At 34.9% G+C, this 14,550-nt stretch overlaps 2 protein-coding genes across 2 annotated transcripts; one reads left to right on the top strand and one right to left on the bottom strand.

Annotated features, from left to right (window-relative positions):
• Positions 1 to 221: 221 nt before the first annotated feature.
• On the bottom strand, positions 222 to 6,308 carry LOC121371259 (peptidyl-prolyl cis-trans isomerase FKBP2-like). The gene is made up of 5 exons (XM_041497009.1): positions 6,228 to 6,308; positions 4,929 to 5,121; positions 4,569 to 4,681; positions 3,668 to 3,750; positions 222 to 1,018 (listed from the first exon to the last, which is right to left on the bottom strand). Exons 2-5 carry the CDS (start codon positions 5,106 to 5,108, stop codon positions 957 to 959), a joined length of 438 nt encoding a protein of 145 aa, XP_041352943.1. The 5' UTR covers positions 5,109 to 5,121; positions 6,228 to 6,308; the 3' UTR covers positions 222 to 956.
• LOC121371260 (small nuclear ribonucleoprotein Sm D2) lies at positions 6,290 to 11,666 on the top strand. The gene is made up of 3 exons (XM_041497010.1): positions 6,290 to 6,405; positions 8,906 to 9,085; positions 10,693 to 11,666. Exons 1-3 carry the CDS (start codon positions 6,401 to 6,403, stop codon positions 10,865 to 10,867), a joined length of 360 nt encoding a protein of 119 aa, XP_041352944.1. The 5' UTR covers positions 6,290 to 6,400; the 3' UTR covers positions 10,868 to 11,666.
• The last annotated feature ends 2,884 nt before the right edge of the window (positions 11,667 to 14,550 follow it).

The raw sequence follows: 14,550 nt of genomic DNA on the forward strand, positions 1-14,550 counted from the left end.
CTGGCATTTTTAGTCATATACACCCACATCATATTTTGTCAGCGTTTAATAACGGCGACCTTCATCAAAATTAAACATGCAGGGCTAAATTTGCAAAGGCTGGTTTTGTCTCGCATGTGTGTAACTACATGTATTTACATAACTTTGGTATACAATTTCCATGGGCAGTGGTTCAGTGTTTAGATAACATTGTCCAACCTAAAAGATCTTCAAAACAAAGACAATTTTAATCATATCTTTATTGTTGCATGTACCTTCCATTCTTTTATACAGAGAAAAATATCATTTTAAAACAACAATTAACCTGACATACTAAAATGTAAACACTTCTTGATTGCATACATATTGACATGAGAAACATTCATTACTGTGAGATGTTCATTTACAACTTCAAACATCACAAATGCAGTTCATTTCCAAACCCCAACTGTGAGCATGATGTCGAAGGAATCTTATAAATGACATTGATGTCTGTAAGACTTGTGGGGGTACAAATGCCATTTCATTAGCATTTATTTGAAAAATACAAGTTGATTTCGATTTACCATATGATGCATACTAACCTCACCCAATCACAACTAGCAGACAATGAAGACGTATCCAAATTAACATTTTCTTTTAAATACATGTACATTTTTTTCCCACCATAAACAAGGCCACAATATGGGACAATTCATAGTTCTTTGGTCGGATGGTCACATTTTAGTTATTGCAACATTTGAAGTAACAAATTCCACATCCTGAAAACATTCATGCAACTGTTCAAAATGTTAAAAATAACGAAAGATGACAGCGTGTAACAAATTTAGATGTATTCACATGGAATGTGATATCTGACTAAACTAAAAACAAAAGGTGCTATAAACAGCTGTTAAGAAAAGGGCAAGCAGCCACAAAAGAAATAAACATTTGAACCTGAATATAAGTATGACAATGGTAACCATAACAAAATCAGCTTATAACTCCTCTTTTCTCTCTATCTGGATGAGTTCGACTTCAAATACTAGAGTTGCCTTTCCTGAAATATAAAATACATTTAATAACACATGTAGCATCCATACCAATACCCGATAACTAGAAAAAACCCTACTTTTGACAGTGTAAAAAGGTAAAGTAAAATGATGTAATTGTTATAGTTGGCATTGGTTCCAATGTTTCTGTCCTTATATCCTTAACGCTGTGGTACGGTGTTCTGTCAGTGAGAAAGTACATATAAATGATCCTTTACTGATAATGGCAAAATGTAGCAGGTTTCTTCTGAAGACCATAAACCAGAATTATTGAATGGCACCCAAAAGCCGATGATTAATTAATCAATATGCTCTAGTGGGAATGAATATTTATTTAACAACACCTCAGCACATTTTAAACAACGGCTGTTTGGTGTCTAAGATATGGTTATTTTAACATTGGTCGATTGAGAGAAAGAAAGGCAGGAAACCCACTGCTGCCACATGAGCTCTTGCCACTGATAAAGCATCAAGGTATCTTTTATATCTGCTTATATAGGTCAGTACATACCATGACCTTTAATGTACCAGTCATGGGGCACTGGCCGAGACGTGAAGAACAGGCTCTACTGGTGTAGTTAAACAACACAAACTTGTATTGAAATGACGAAATAATAAAGGTAAAATATTTTGTTACCCATAAAAACGTTAATGAAATCAAAACATTAAGGGCCGATTTCATATGTTTAGGTTATCGGTGGGTTTTGAAAACATATGGTTTAAACCTAGGTTAAACCCTGGGTCATGTTTACTGTGCATTTCACATGTCTGGTTTTCAGTAATCCTAGTTAAACACTGGGTTACAATTGTATTGCTTGTTTAAACCTGACCTTGAGGTGGTTTTTCGTTGGGTTTGCTCAAAGTAACTTTTCTTCATGGATAATTTTGGCAGCAAAATTGTGTTTTACGTCAGTATTGCAGAGCCATGAAATGTGAACGTATCTTAGAGATCATTTGAAGCCACTACAGAAACAGTGGGGGGGGGGGCATGCCCTCCCCCAATCCCAGCACAATTTGGGGTGATCAGTGACGTACTCAATATTGTTTACTTGGCTGCTAGGTGCTCCCCCCCCCCCCAATACAAAATCATGCCTACACCACTGTACAGAAACGAATACAGGGTGGGGGTAGGGGGGTTCGAACCCCCTCCCACTTTAGACAAGATGCCCTTTTTCCTGGGTTTTTTAGTACGACTGTATAATAATATTCACCCCTTCACCATGTTCATGGCGAATGAACAACAAAGCGCCTGAGATATATAGAGGATAATAAACGAGGTACCAGTTATTAACAAAATTATGTCCCGAATCAAATCATTTTTAGTTGTCGCGAGCTTTAGTGAGTGACAAATGAAAAGTATTTCATTCGGGACATATCAATGATAATAACTGGTACTGAGTTTGCTATTCTGTTTATTACCCCAGCTATGTTTTCTCTAAACACCTTTATTTTAGGAGCACATGCACGTACATGTAGGCTATAGAAACAATGTAAACCACTTTACACACTTCTGGATATTGCTATAACTTTGCATTTTAATCACGTTCACAGATAATTTTCAAAAAACAAAAGTTATCGTTATTCTGCTAAAAATATAAACAATGATTTGTGTTAAAATTACATTTTGTTATAAATTCAATATTAAAACGGTCGTGAACGCAAACTCATTAAAGTACATGACGTCATTTTGTGTGTTTGCCAAATCGTGATGATGTTATATTTAGTACCGACAAAGTCATTGGTTTGTAATCGTCAAATCATCCAGTGGGCTAATATTGTACATCACAACACTGCATAATATTTCTCATTGAGAAAATACGGAAAATATTTTCCCTGTTATGAGTGGTCACTGGGGGTAATAAATATAGTTATTTATTAAATTAGTAAAAATAAACATTTTCTTCATGGTGTATGAACTGCACAAAAACAGGAAGTACCAGTAATGAAAGTTGATTGGTTACCACCAGTATCAAAGCAATAAACATCTATCATAGACTGCAGTCTTATAATGACATACTTTCGTGTTTGTCTCGTCTTAATAAAGGGGGAACAAGGCAGTACAGGCCCCCAGTTTAGAAAATTTGACCATACGTTATCTCGGTGCCCTCAGACGTACACGTCCTATCTTTAGTTTTTTAATATTATGTTAGAATTAAAGGGAAATACCAATACCAACAGGTAGCTAATCCTCCATCTCGAATGCAAATGCTAATAATATACCGGTAACGAGTTTCAGCTACAAAGTGATGAAGCGTAAGCTATTCCTCGCTTATGTCCCTTTCCAAATCTGCAGGTAATCCATGTAAAAAGCGTGGTTTTGTAAACATGGGTAAAACACACACATGTGAAATACACCACGGGTGTATGTCTTGGTCAGGTTTTTCAGCGTTTTATGTAAACCAGTGTTAAACCTAGGTTTTGATATAACTCAGTGTTTCGAAACCCAGACATATGAAATCGGCCCTAAGTGTTTATTGTCAGCAAATGAGATTTCTCTTTACTGGAAAGAAGTGTAACTCAGGAGGTTACCCATATCAGCATGTATTCACAAAACTTGATATTGTGGAGAGTTAACACTCTTACTCATTAAATATGTTGCCGTAGATAAATAAAATATTTAGAAACCTCAATTTGCAAGATATCAGTATTTTCCATACCTGGAATTTTAGGGGGAGATCCCCTCTCTCCATAAGCCATGTCATATGGTATGACCAGCTTTCTTTTTTCTCCTTCACACATCCTGCAAAATAATTCAGTCAGTAGTTACAAATATATTTGTTTAAAAGCTTAATAGCCAAATTTGTATAAACAGCTGACAATGTAACATTTAATTAATTTTAAGCATCAATAAAAAGTTCCAAAAAGGGCTGCATGACTTCACCTTTGACTTCAAGGATAAAACAACTGCCATCTGTCCACAAGCTAGGTAGGAGCATGATTTTTTTTTGATTTTTTTTTTTGTTACAGGTAAAGTTACTGTTATTTCAAGGTATATACATGAGATCAGAATAAAGTTTGATTGTATACACATTTATCCCCTATTGACTGGTAATAATGTCCATAATGAATATTTAAATATGTATAAAGTTTAGGTTACCTAACAATTTGTTTTCAAACTCTTGACTAGCAATATTTCTAGTCAATTGAAAATTGATTAGAAATTATTAGTTTAATCTTTTAAAAATGTTTAGCGATCTAACAATATTTTATCCAGTGAGCTATCAGTAAATGGAAAAACTTAACTGATCTGTATCATATGCAACACATGAATTAACAGTTATTGGACCAAAGATTACATTTAGGTCAGAATGTACTCTGTAACATAAAACATAAGATCGCTAAACAATTTTAAAAGATTAAAGTAATAATTTCTAATCAATTTTCAAATGACTAGAAATACTGCTAATCAAGATTTTGAAAACAAAATCTTTCCTGTACATGTGACTAGACAAACAGCTACTTATAAAACATTGTGCAAAAAGGTTGATGACATTACCACCTCCTTAAATATATCTACATCAATTGATATTAAAAGTGGGACAGACAACAATAACATACATGAGCAGTCCTTGGTCCCATCCTTTAATGACCTGTCCAGCTCCTAGTGTAAACACAAATGGTTCCTTCCTCGAGTAACTACTGTCAAATTCTGTACCATCTTCTAGTTTTCCCTGAAAACAATGCCAAGAGTCATAAGAAGTTACTCAATACAAATGGCTAAAAACATTTTAAATTCTACATACATAAATACTGAGCAAAGTTAAATGTTTGCTAAGTGTATCAATACCACTGGAGCCGTCACTGTAATATTGCATAAAACAGTATCTGAAAATATAATTTTTTGTTACCTTATAATTCATATATAATTATTCACAAAATTGCTGTTATGGTAAAATAAAACGGAAGCCAGTCACGCACTGAATAATGCATATGTAATGTGTCCCCCTTCTTTGACTTGATCTTGCATTTGTCTGGATCCACGCGTTTCTTCACACCAATCTGCAGTTTCTTCTTGTCCTTCTCCCCTTCACTTGCTGCCACCATCGCACACAGACACACTAGGACAGCTGCATATCTCACCCATGATATATGCATCATAGCATCCAACAATCTGCAATGGACCATATATCGGTGTTTGAACTGGATATCATATATTAATAGTAATTTGGCAGTTTGATTAAAAATGCATTAATGTCAAATTCATTGAGAACGTATTTGCCAAACAAAATAAATAAGCTGATTCGGCAATTACATGTACTTGTTTGAATGTTATAAAATATATTCACCCACTTCAACTTCAATTGCCATCTGGCAAATGACAGCTTATTCATTGTGATATTTGAAAGTATAATTTTTAAGCATTTAATCTAATTTTAGCAGCTTCTACATTGACATCTGCTGATCAATCAACAACCTGTACATGTACAGAGGTTGAAATACTGCCAGTCAACATCATCACAGGTCAAGAGATTGTTTTGCCTGTCATCTTGTTGGACCAGTAATTATTTTTTATTCACATATAACATTAGTTTGAGCCAATCATGTTTAATCCAGCAGGTTTTCATTCGGACTGCCATAATTTGTAGCTTGTAGTTTTTCATGTAGTGGCCTCAAAAATGGAAAACGCATGCACCTGAACGCAGTTATAAATGTTGCACTCTTTCCTGCTTACTGGAGGGTGCTTCACTTTGGTTTACTAGAATGGATTTGTTTTACATCCTCATTGTTGATTTTTTACGTTAATTGATTGCAATCTATTTTGTTACACATATCGTAATTGAAAATACTAATAGTATTTCCATAAAAGTCGTATTTGTATTTTTGTCTTTTGATGAACGTAGCTTGGGATATCGATGGCATTTAAATTTTAAGTTTTCTAACCATTTTTCTGTAGCATTTTGGGTTAAAATTTACTATGGTTAAGCTAACACGAATTTTGTGTCCAGCTGCCCTGTATTGTAGATATAGTTAATTCTGGACGTTATAGTCATTCTGATTCGATGATCTATTACGGTTAGTTGAGAGGTTAATTGTCAGTGGCAGTCACCCGTTTACGTTTATACATCCACCACGATAACAGGTTCCGTTGAATACTTAGAGCACTAAAAGCAGTTTCATACATTGCGTGTGTATCTGAATGGGTACTTGTTTTAAAAACATGTGTATCCTTTAAATGAAATAAAACATTAAATAAATACAAATAATAACACTATGTACCAGACAGAACCAAAAAAATACGGCTGAAAAACGGCGTTACAGGTCAAAGGACAAGTACTGGTCCGGAAATAGGGAAAGGTGAAGGTCATTTACAAATGAGACGTTTGTCTATCGTTGGCGGAAAATATTAAAAGAGGACTGATTAATAATCTTTAACATCCACATAAACAATCATGTCGTAAGCATTTTTAAATTATAAAATGTGAAAGCTGTGCGATTTTACTTCAACCTGCAAGTAGTATTATGAGTGCTTTCATTATACCGGACCTTGTGTTTGTTGACAAAAGAATGTTTTTGTTTTTACTATTATCATTCTTTCGGATGAATTGTTGGGTCCGAGTCTGACCTGCAATCATGTAAATGCATGAGGGCTGTACATTCGATACACACTGTAATGTGCAATTTATTTACAGTAGAAATGTACTTAATAATTTGTCCCAAACGGCCATGTTACGCATGTATCCTCAACCTATCAAAAACCGTTCTATTAACAAGAACAAATGTTCATTGCATTGCAGTCGTCTGATGCATTTACCGGAAAAATATCTGCCCGGTCCCCCCTTCCCCTAACCCTAACCCTAACCTTAACTCCAACCCTAACCCCAACCCTAGCCATAACCCCAACCCTAATCCTAACCCTAACCCTCAACCCATAACCCTAACTAAAAATAATAATGGAGGGGACCGGGCGGATATTATACCCATTTACCGACATTGTTATTTAATGTATCCAGTGTAGGGTCTAGTACAACAAAATATTGTTATTGTAATGATTTTGCTTAGGTGTTTGTTTTCAGCTAACTGATGTCAATATCTGTCCTGATCATCATGATGTGGTGAACTTAAAAGTTATTTTGTCAGTCTGAAACACTGGCAGTTAACTGAGTTTGACGGCAGAATCATATCTTTGTATATAACTAGAAGTTGATGTGACTCGAGTGTCCTCTAGTTGTGGTCTACTTACAACATAGCTAGGGATGTATGTATGTAATAAAAACAGAAAATAGAACCTTTAGTTTGATTATTTGAATCATGTCATTAAACTTACATTAAACTAGTACGAACAGTACATGAATAAACCCAAGGCCTCAACGTGATTCATAGCCCAACTGTATTTTCTTGTGGTGACGTTAATGAAATAGTGTGAACACGTGACTCAATTAACAGTGTTAACTTTAGCAGAGTTTGACAAATCCGCAAGCCCGATGCCTGTGGTTAGTGGTTTTTAAGTTCGGACTAGTGAGAAATGCAAAACCACTAGCCCTGTGGGCTAGTGGTTTCCGACCCCCACTCCTTATCGCTCGATCATGTTTTTGTTTTTTTTTTTTTTTTTTTCTCTCAGCTGAAATTTCGTTTAATAAATTTGATTGTGACATTTGTCATAGAATAATATCAACAACACCATCAGTATATAATAATAATCCACTTGAACTAGGTCTGCAAACTGCAGTAACATGCTATCTCTACATCGTCACAGTTACAGCATGCATTGTTTACTTTTCCCGTTCAAGTTTCTGGCACAGGAAATAAGTCTAATGACATACATGTTTTGATTGGTTGGACACATCACGTGGTAGTTAATCTCACACATATGTTTTAGTCTAAGAACTTGGAAATCACCAATCACGACGACAGGATAATCTCATTCAAGTAAACCCCAGTCATGCTTTGAATTTCAGTGTTTGTTTTATTTACCTATTGTTTTCTAATTTAACACTTCGCTTACATATGGTTATCGTCAACCAGGAAAACAATTTACTTTAATGGTAACCACACATGCAATGACTCGGCTTGGCCTATTACGTTTGGATAATGTCTCACAGCTGCCGATACAAGATAATACCTTTTTTGTTCATCAATTAACAACGGATTAGATGTCGCCGTTCTATTCTTTTGATATCGGTCTGACATGGGATAATGCCCTGTATTTGAGCAATTGGCAGTACCGTTCCTAGCGACATGAATAGTAGGCCCTAAAAGTATAACCCACTGCCAAATACACTGAACCATCTATTACCGTGTGTCACACTGTCGTACCCTCATTTAAATTTAATTATTTTAATAGTGGTTTTAGATACCAACCATGAGTTTAATCAATTATTTTTCCCCGGGGGAGGGCAAAAGCGAAAACGGGACAATGACGATGGATCACACTTGCCAAAAGACCAAACGTACAACACGACAAAACTTAAAGTTACAACATAATTTAAGTGTTTGTTTCATTTTACTGTTATATTCGTAAATGTGTAATCTTACAAAAATTAGATAAAAATCTAGTTATAATTCAGCAAGAATTTGGGCTAGTGCTTTATCTTGGTGGGCTAGTGGTTTTCACAAACCCACTAGCCCTGTGGCTAGTAACATTTCAAAATATTTGTCATACTCTGACTTTAGAGATCATATCAGGTCATACAGCGAACTCGACTCTTAAATGCAATTTTTTAATTCATGACCTTTTCTATATATTCACAAATATTGCAATGCATGCAGTCTTCATGGTAGCATACATGTACTGTCTTACCTGTGTAAAAGATCCTTGAATAATTGAAAATTGATACGGAAGGAAAGAAGGAAATGTTTTATTTAACGACTGAAAATGGATAAATCAAATAGTGAAATAGGTTAAAATACTTGTTTCCGGTAGCTAGTTACATATGTACCATTCCCAAACATTTCAGGGCGTTGATGCAAAAGCCGAAAAGTGAAATGACGCCCGAAGAATTGTCAAAGAGAGAAGATGAAGAGTTCAACACAGGACCTCTATCTGTACTAACACAGTCAGTGAAAAACAACACACAAGTCCTTATCAACTGTAGAAATAACAAAAAATTACTTGCTCGGGTGAAAGCATTTGACAGGTTGGTAAAGTAATATACTTGGATTAGCAAAAAATGTCTGATGGGAACCTTGAAGTTTTAGTATTTGCTTTTTAAAATAATTTAGCAATAGAATGTTGACTATTTGAGTTCTAAGTTCTTGTATGACTTCTTCTGTTAACAGTGAAACAATACAATTTAGTGCCCTATAGGTTTTGTCTTTGTTTGATTGTCTCCCAAAAGTTCCTGCGCACCAAATAATTGCATATAGAGTATAATTTACTTGAAATCTGGTCATAAAAAATTCAATAAATAAACGTGTAACCAGTCAATTGAACGAGCTATTCATGCTTTGTGATCATAAGTTGCATTACTAGCATTCTTGGTCACGTGCTCCTCTTTGACGTCATGTTTCTTATCATTGGACTCTAAAACTATTGTATGGATTCTTATCACTCAGAAAAAAAACTTTTGTTGGCATCTGATCGTCTTCAGTGTGATGTCACGCCTTTAAGAAAATTAACTTCTTCGAAAGATGAGCATGATTGCAGTTAGAATGGCACAAATGTTGTTGCTAGTCATTTTGGTGTTCATCAGAAAACTATGCAGTGTCTGCGGATGTTCTTGACAGTTTAGGAATACTAGGGATCTTCCATGTTTAGTTAGTCGACACGTGACATCACGTTAACCAGTCGTCAATATCAAGCGGGTACACATGTGGAATCATTTGGAAATGACAAGTTTAACATCCCAATACATCCCTGAGTTAAGACCAATCAGTGGAAGAACTTTACGCAACCGATTAGGTGGTCACAAAGTACGACCATGACATGATGTCAATACGTTGTTCTGTTATATCGTCACCGACAGCACACCACGCATTATGTATACCGTATTTCAGGTTCAGAAGACAGGAGGGGATCACTTTACTTTTGACAGACAAATAGTACCCCGGTACATCTATGTAAAACACAATATTTTAAAATTTTATAAATATATGTCTCACTGAAATTTTAATGATGCACAGGAAATGTTTTCTGTGAGTATAGTTTTCCTGTCTCTGTCTTTCCAAGCTGGCTGACATTGTGTGTATTGCTTTATCATATAGAGTTACTGATCGTCAAGTTTGGCTTTCATGGGTATATACTCATTTTGACAAGGTTATATGGCCCTTGAATTGAGCTAAGATAATTTGTTTGGCCTCTGTGGCATTGTGGTTAAGCTATCTGACTACAGGCTGGTATGTATACTAGTAACTACAGGGTTCGCAGCCCGGTACTGGCTCCAACTCGGAGAGTTCTTAAGGGCTCAATGGGTAGGTGTAAGGCCACTATACCATCTTCTGTCTCACTAACCAAATAACAACTAACCCACTGTCCTGGACAGACAGCATGCTTGAACCTTAATTGGATATAGGCACAAAAATAAGTTGAAATGAACAAAATTAAATGTTGGGCCTGGTTGGGAACATATTACTTGACCAATACTTTTCAGCATGCTTCTTCTTTTTCTAACGGAAACCAATAAATTTCACTAGATTTTTTTAATGTTTGGTCCGATAATTAAGAGTTAAATGTAAAAAAGTACTTTTATTTGAAACATATTTACATACACTCATTTTACTAACAGTGTATTTTTAACATTTACAGGCATTGCAATATGGTGTTAGAAAATGTGAAAGAAATGTGGACTGAAGTCCCAAAGACAGGAAAAGGAAAGAAGAAGTCAAAACCAGTGAACAAGGACAGATACATTTCAAAGATGTTTCTCAGAGGAGATTCGGTTATTCTAGTTCTTAGAAATCCGTTAGCTACAGGAAAGTGAATTTCAAAATATTGCTTATTTGCCACGAAAGCATCTAAAAAGACAATAGTGAATCAATCATCAGTTGCGAATATTGTTAACATTTCCAATTTCATTAGTGATTTATGTTACCACTTTTGTTCTTTTCATTCCTCATTGAAAACATCACGTACATTTCAGAATTGTTCTGTGTTTGTATCTCTGGTGTTACGAATTATCATGGACCTTTAATTTGCTGAACTAGCAGCGCCATTAATAGTAAAATGTTTAAATATATATTTTTTTAATTAAGACAAAAACAATGAATTGGAATAAATGTTTTCTTTCAAATGTTTCTGGTTATTTGAAATCATATTTGCTATAATATCAGGTTGCTATACTGACCTAAATAAGCAAAGTGCTGACTGAGATTTTTGTTTTTAAATCTGTCTTGATACATGGAATTTTGTATTGAGAGTTGTAGTATTTTGTTTTGGATATGTCATTACTATTTGCAGGGTGAAAATTGGCACAACCTGATTAAAATTTTAAAAAAACCCACTTAGTTTTTTAATAAAGGTTATTGTTATCAAAAAATTGAACTCATTTCTAAATTATAGAAATTTTGAATTTAAGTTGTGCATATGACAGTCTATTTAAGGATGGTTGATTTGTATTTAATACGTAATTTCTATTTTTATGAAACAAATATGGTTCTAAAAAAAACCTTAATAAATGCATCATTATGATGTTGCAAGCAGTATTTACATTATTTACTTGAATGCTGATTTTGCAAGTCTTATTTTATGTTTATAATTTAAATAAAATCTTTTTTTTAAAACCTGTTTTGTTAACTATTATTATGTGCAAATTATTCAGGTGATGTTCAGTCTTGTTAACACTGACGGCGAGTTATGTAAAAACAGTGTTAGTTCAGCTGTCAACAGTAAGGCCCTAAACACCGAAGTTGGTTTTGATCTGTGGTATTTTAGAGGCACTGATTTTCCATTTCAGATTTTTCCCTTTTCCGTTTCATAATGTTACAAATTCTGGGTTTTTTCCGTTTCAGTATTAAACAAATTCTGGTTTTGTTTCACTCGCACACACACACACACACACCACAATTAATTGTTGGTATAAAATAAATAAATATGCAATGAGGCAAAACATGTCAGTAGTTTGTATTTATTTTTGGTTTACATTTAAACATTCAAACGATCACATTATAAACCACTTCCCTTGTATAATTTATTTTGAACAAAGCCTGGCGTACAATATGAAATTACTGCATTCCTTTGTGAGATCGGAAATATGGCAATGCCGCAAATGTTAAAAATTAATAAGCAAACATAACGTAATATTTTCTTTTCACATTACCTGTCCTCAAACAAGGGCACCTCTCCCTCTCTCTCCCCCCATCCACCCCACGCAAGTGGTCAGCTCACAATGTTCGGTTTTTCCCGTTAAATCGCCGGGAATAAGCGAAGAAAACACGACTGGTAAAACTTCTAGATACTCTACATTAAACATTTGTGTAACATACAAAGGTACTAGTGTCGTAGCGTAGCACAGGCAGATGTCGGTGTGTATAGTTTCTAGTTTGATAAAATAAATTTTAATTAATCAAATGCGCTAGTTAAAGTTATATAATGTTTTGGGAAAAAATTGGGAATTCCGTTTCAGATAGGTATTTCATAGATTCCGCGATTGCGGAAAATCAGTGCCTCTAGTATTTTGACATCTGGGTCTGTAACTGTTACATAAAAATTGGTTCATATCATATGGATCTATTTTCTATAAACAGTTGATACCTTTCCTGTTGTTTATTAAGTTGAATAAAAAAAAGTGAGGTTCAAACTTTGTGCATCTGGCAGTGTTCTATGTTGTCTCTTTGCAGATCTGTAATAAGCAACAACCAGATGCAGTGTAATATGTTACATCAAGTTAGTTTATCATCTGGTACCACATTCACCAGACTTTTTGGTGTGTTTGGGCCTGAGGGCATTTCTTTTCATCCATTTTGTATACAGTCATACCTCGTCATACCACTCTCTGGTATACTGTCATCCCCGCTTATCGCCCGATAAATATTCAAGTACAGATTGTCTGTATTTAAATTTAAATAAATTTACCACTCCCCGCCATCTGCCATCGTATTGGGTGACACACAGGTCATGTTCAGTCAGTTGCTTTCTAAACTGGGTTTTTTTTACGCTACCTGGTAACCAGTTAAAATAATTTGCAAACATCAGCGAAACATTAGCTAGGTGAACTTTGGTGTATTCAATCACTCATTCGCTGAATGTGACGTCATAAGGTACATGCCAGCTTTGTCTCCGGTGATGGTCATTCATTTTTTTTTTTTAAATCCTTTAAAATACTAGTATTATGTAACATTAAGCCCTCACTCCATTCTCCAAACTTCATTAGCTCTTACAAATAAAAATAAGAAATCGTTTTGAAAATGTTAAGTAATTCTAAACAAATACTCTTCCTCAAGTTAACCCTGAGTAAGTGCTCCGCAAGGCTCAGTGGGTAAGTGTAAACCACTTGCACCGACCAGTGATCCATAACTGGTTCAACAAAGGCCATGGTTTGTGCTATCTTGTCTGTGGGAAGTGAAATAAAAGATCCCTTGCTGCTAATCGGAAGAGTAGCCCATGTAGTGGCGACAGCAGGTTTCCTCTCAAAATCTGTGTGGTCCTTAACCATATGTCTGTCGCCATATAACGGTAAATAAAATGTGTTGAGTGCGTCATTAAATAAAACATTTCTTTCTTTCCTTCCTCAAGTTATATAGCATACCCTATTTGAGCCACTCTGGGTGTGTGTTCATCAGTACTTACAAGCATATCAGTCGGAATCAAGTGCTTTAATATAACTTTTTTTTAATTATTCTATAATACAGCTAGGGTACTTTGGGGTGGGTACTGAGCTTTGGTGCACTTACCTGAGTGGAAATAAAACTTGTAATAATGCCAAAGTCATTATAATGACAAAATTATTTGGATCCTAACGTGGGCAGTATAACGAGGTTTAACTGTATATAACTATTTAATAACCACTGTTTGGGCATGAGGCTATTGCATAACGTGTGATATACATGTTGATGCATACCAAACAAATAGTTATGAGCTGAGCAAAAGTTTTTTAGGTGTTGGCTCTTAGTGATTTCATCACACACAAATGAAGTCCTGGGCAAGTTTTCTCATAACTGTTGCAGTTCTAAACTGATATGTTTTAGTTTGTCTATAAATTGCTAATTGTTATTTCAACTTGACACATTGCTTTGTACATGTTGCGATGTACTACTTTCAGACATTTCAGTTGATGTTATGAAGAGGCCATATTATTTTTAGGGCATATCTGGTAAGATATTAATAAGTGGTCTTGGGGAACGTGTACTGTCTTTTGTTTGTCAGTATTTGACAATTGTTTTGAGAAAGTATCTAGCCCTCACAGAAGTTTTGGCAAGTGCCCTATGTATTATAGTAAATGCTGAACTGCTATTTTTATGTTTAGTTTTGTCCTGACGATGTCTACATATAGTTGACGAAACATTGAGATTTTAAACTTTTGGTTTTAAATAGAGACATTACTTTTATTAGTAATTCAGTTGATAATTTTCACTTCACTGGACCGAGGTCTAAAAGAGTTGTCAAACCTTGTTTATGGAAAATGTTGGTTGTTAATCCTGAAGAGATTTTACCATTTGCACAATATAA

The sequence above is a fragment of the Gigantopelta aegis genome, chromosome 4 (genome assembly GCF_016097555.1).
Source record: "Gigantopelta aegis isolate Gae_Host chromosome 4, Gae_host_genome, whole genome shotgun sequence".
NCBI lineage: Eukaryota > Metazoa > Mollusca > Gastropoda > Neomphalida > Peltospiridae > Gigantopelta > Gigantopelta aegis.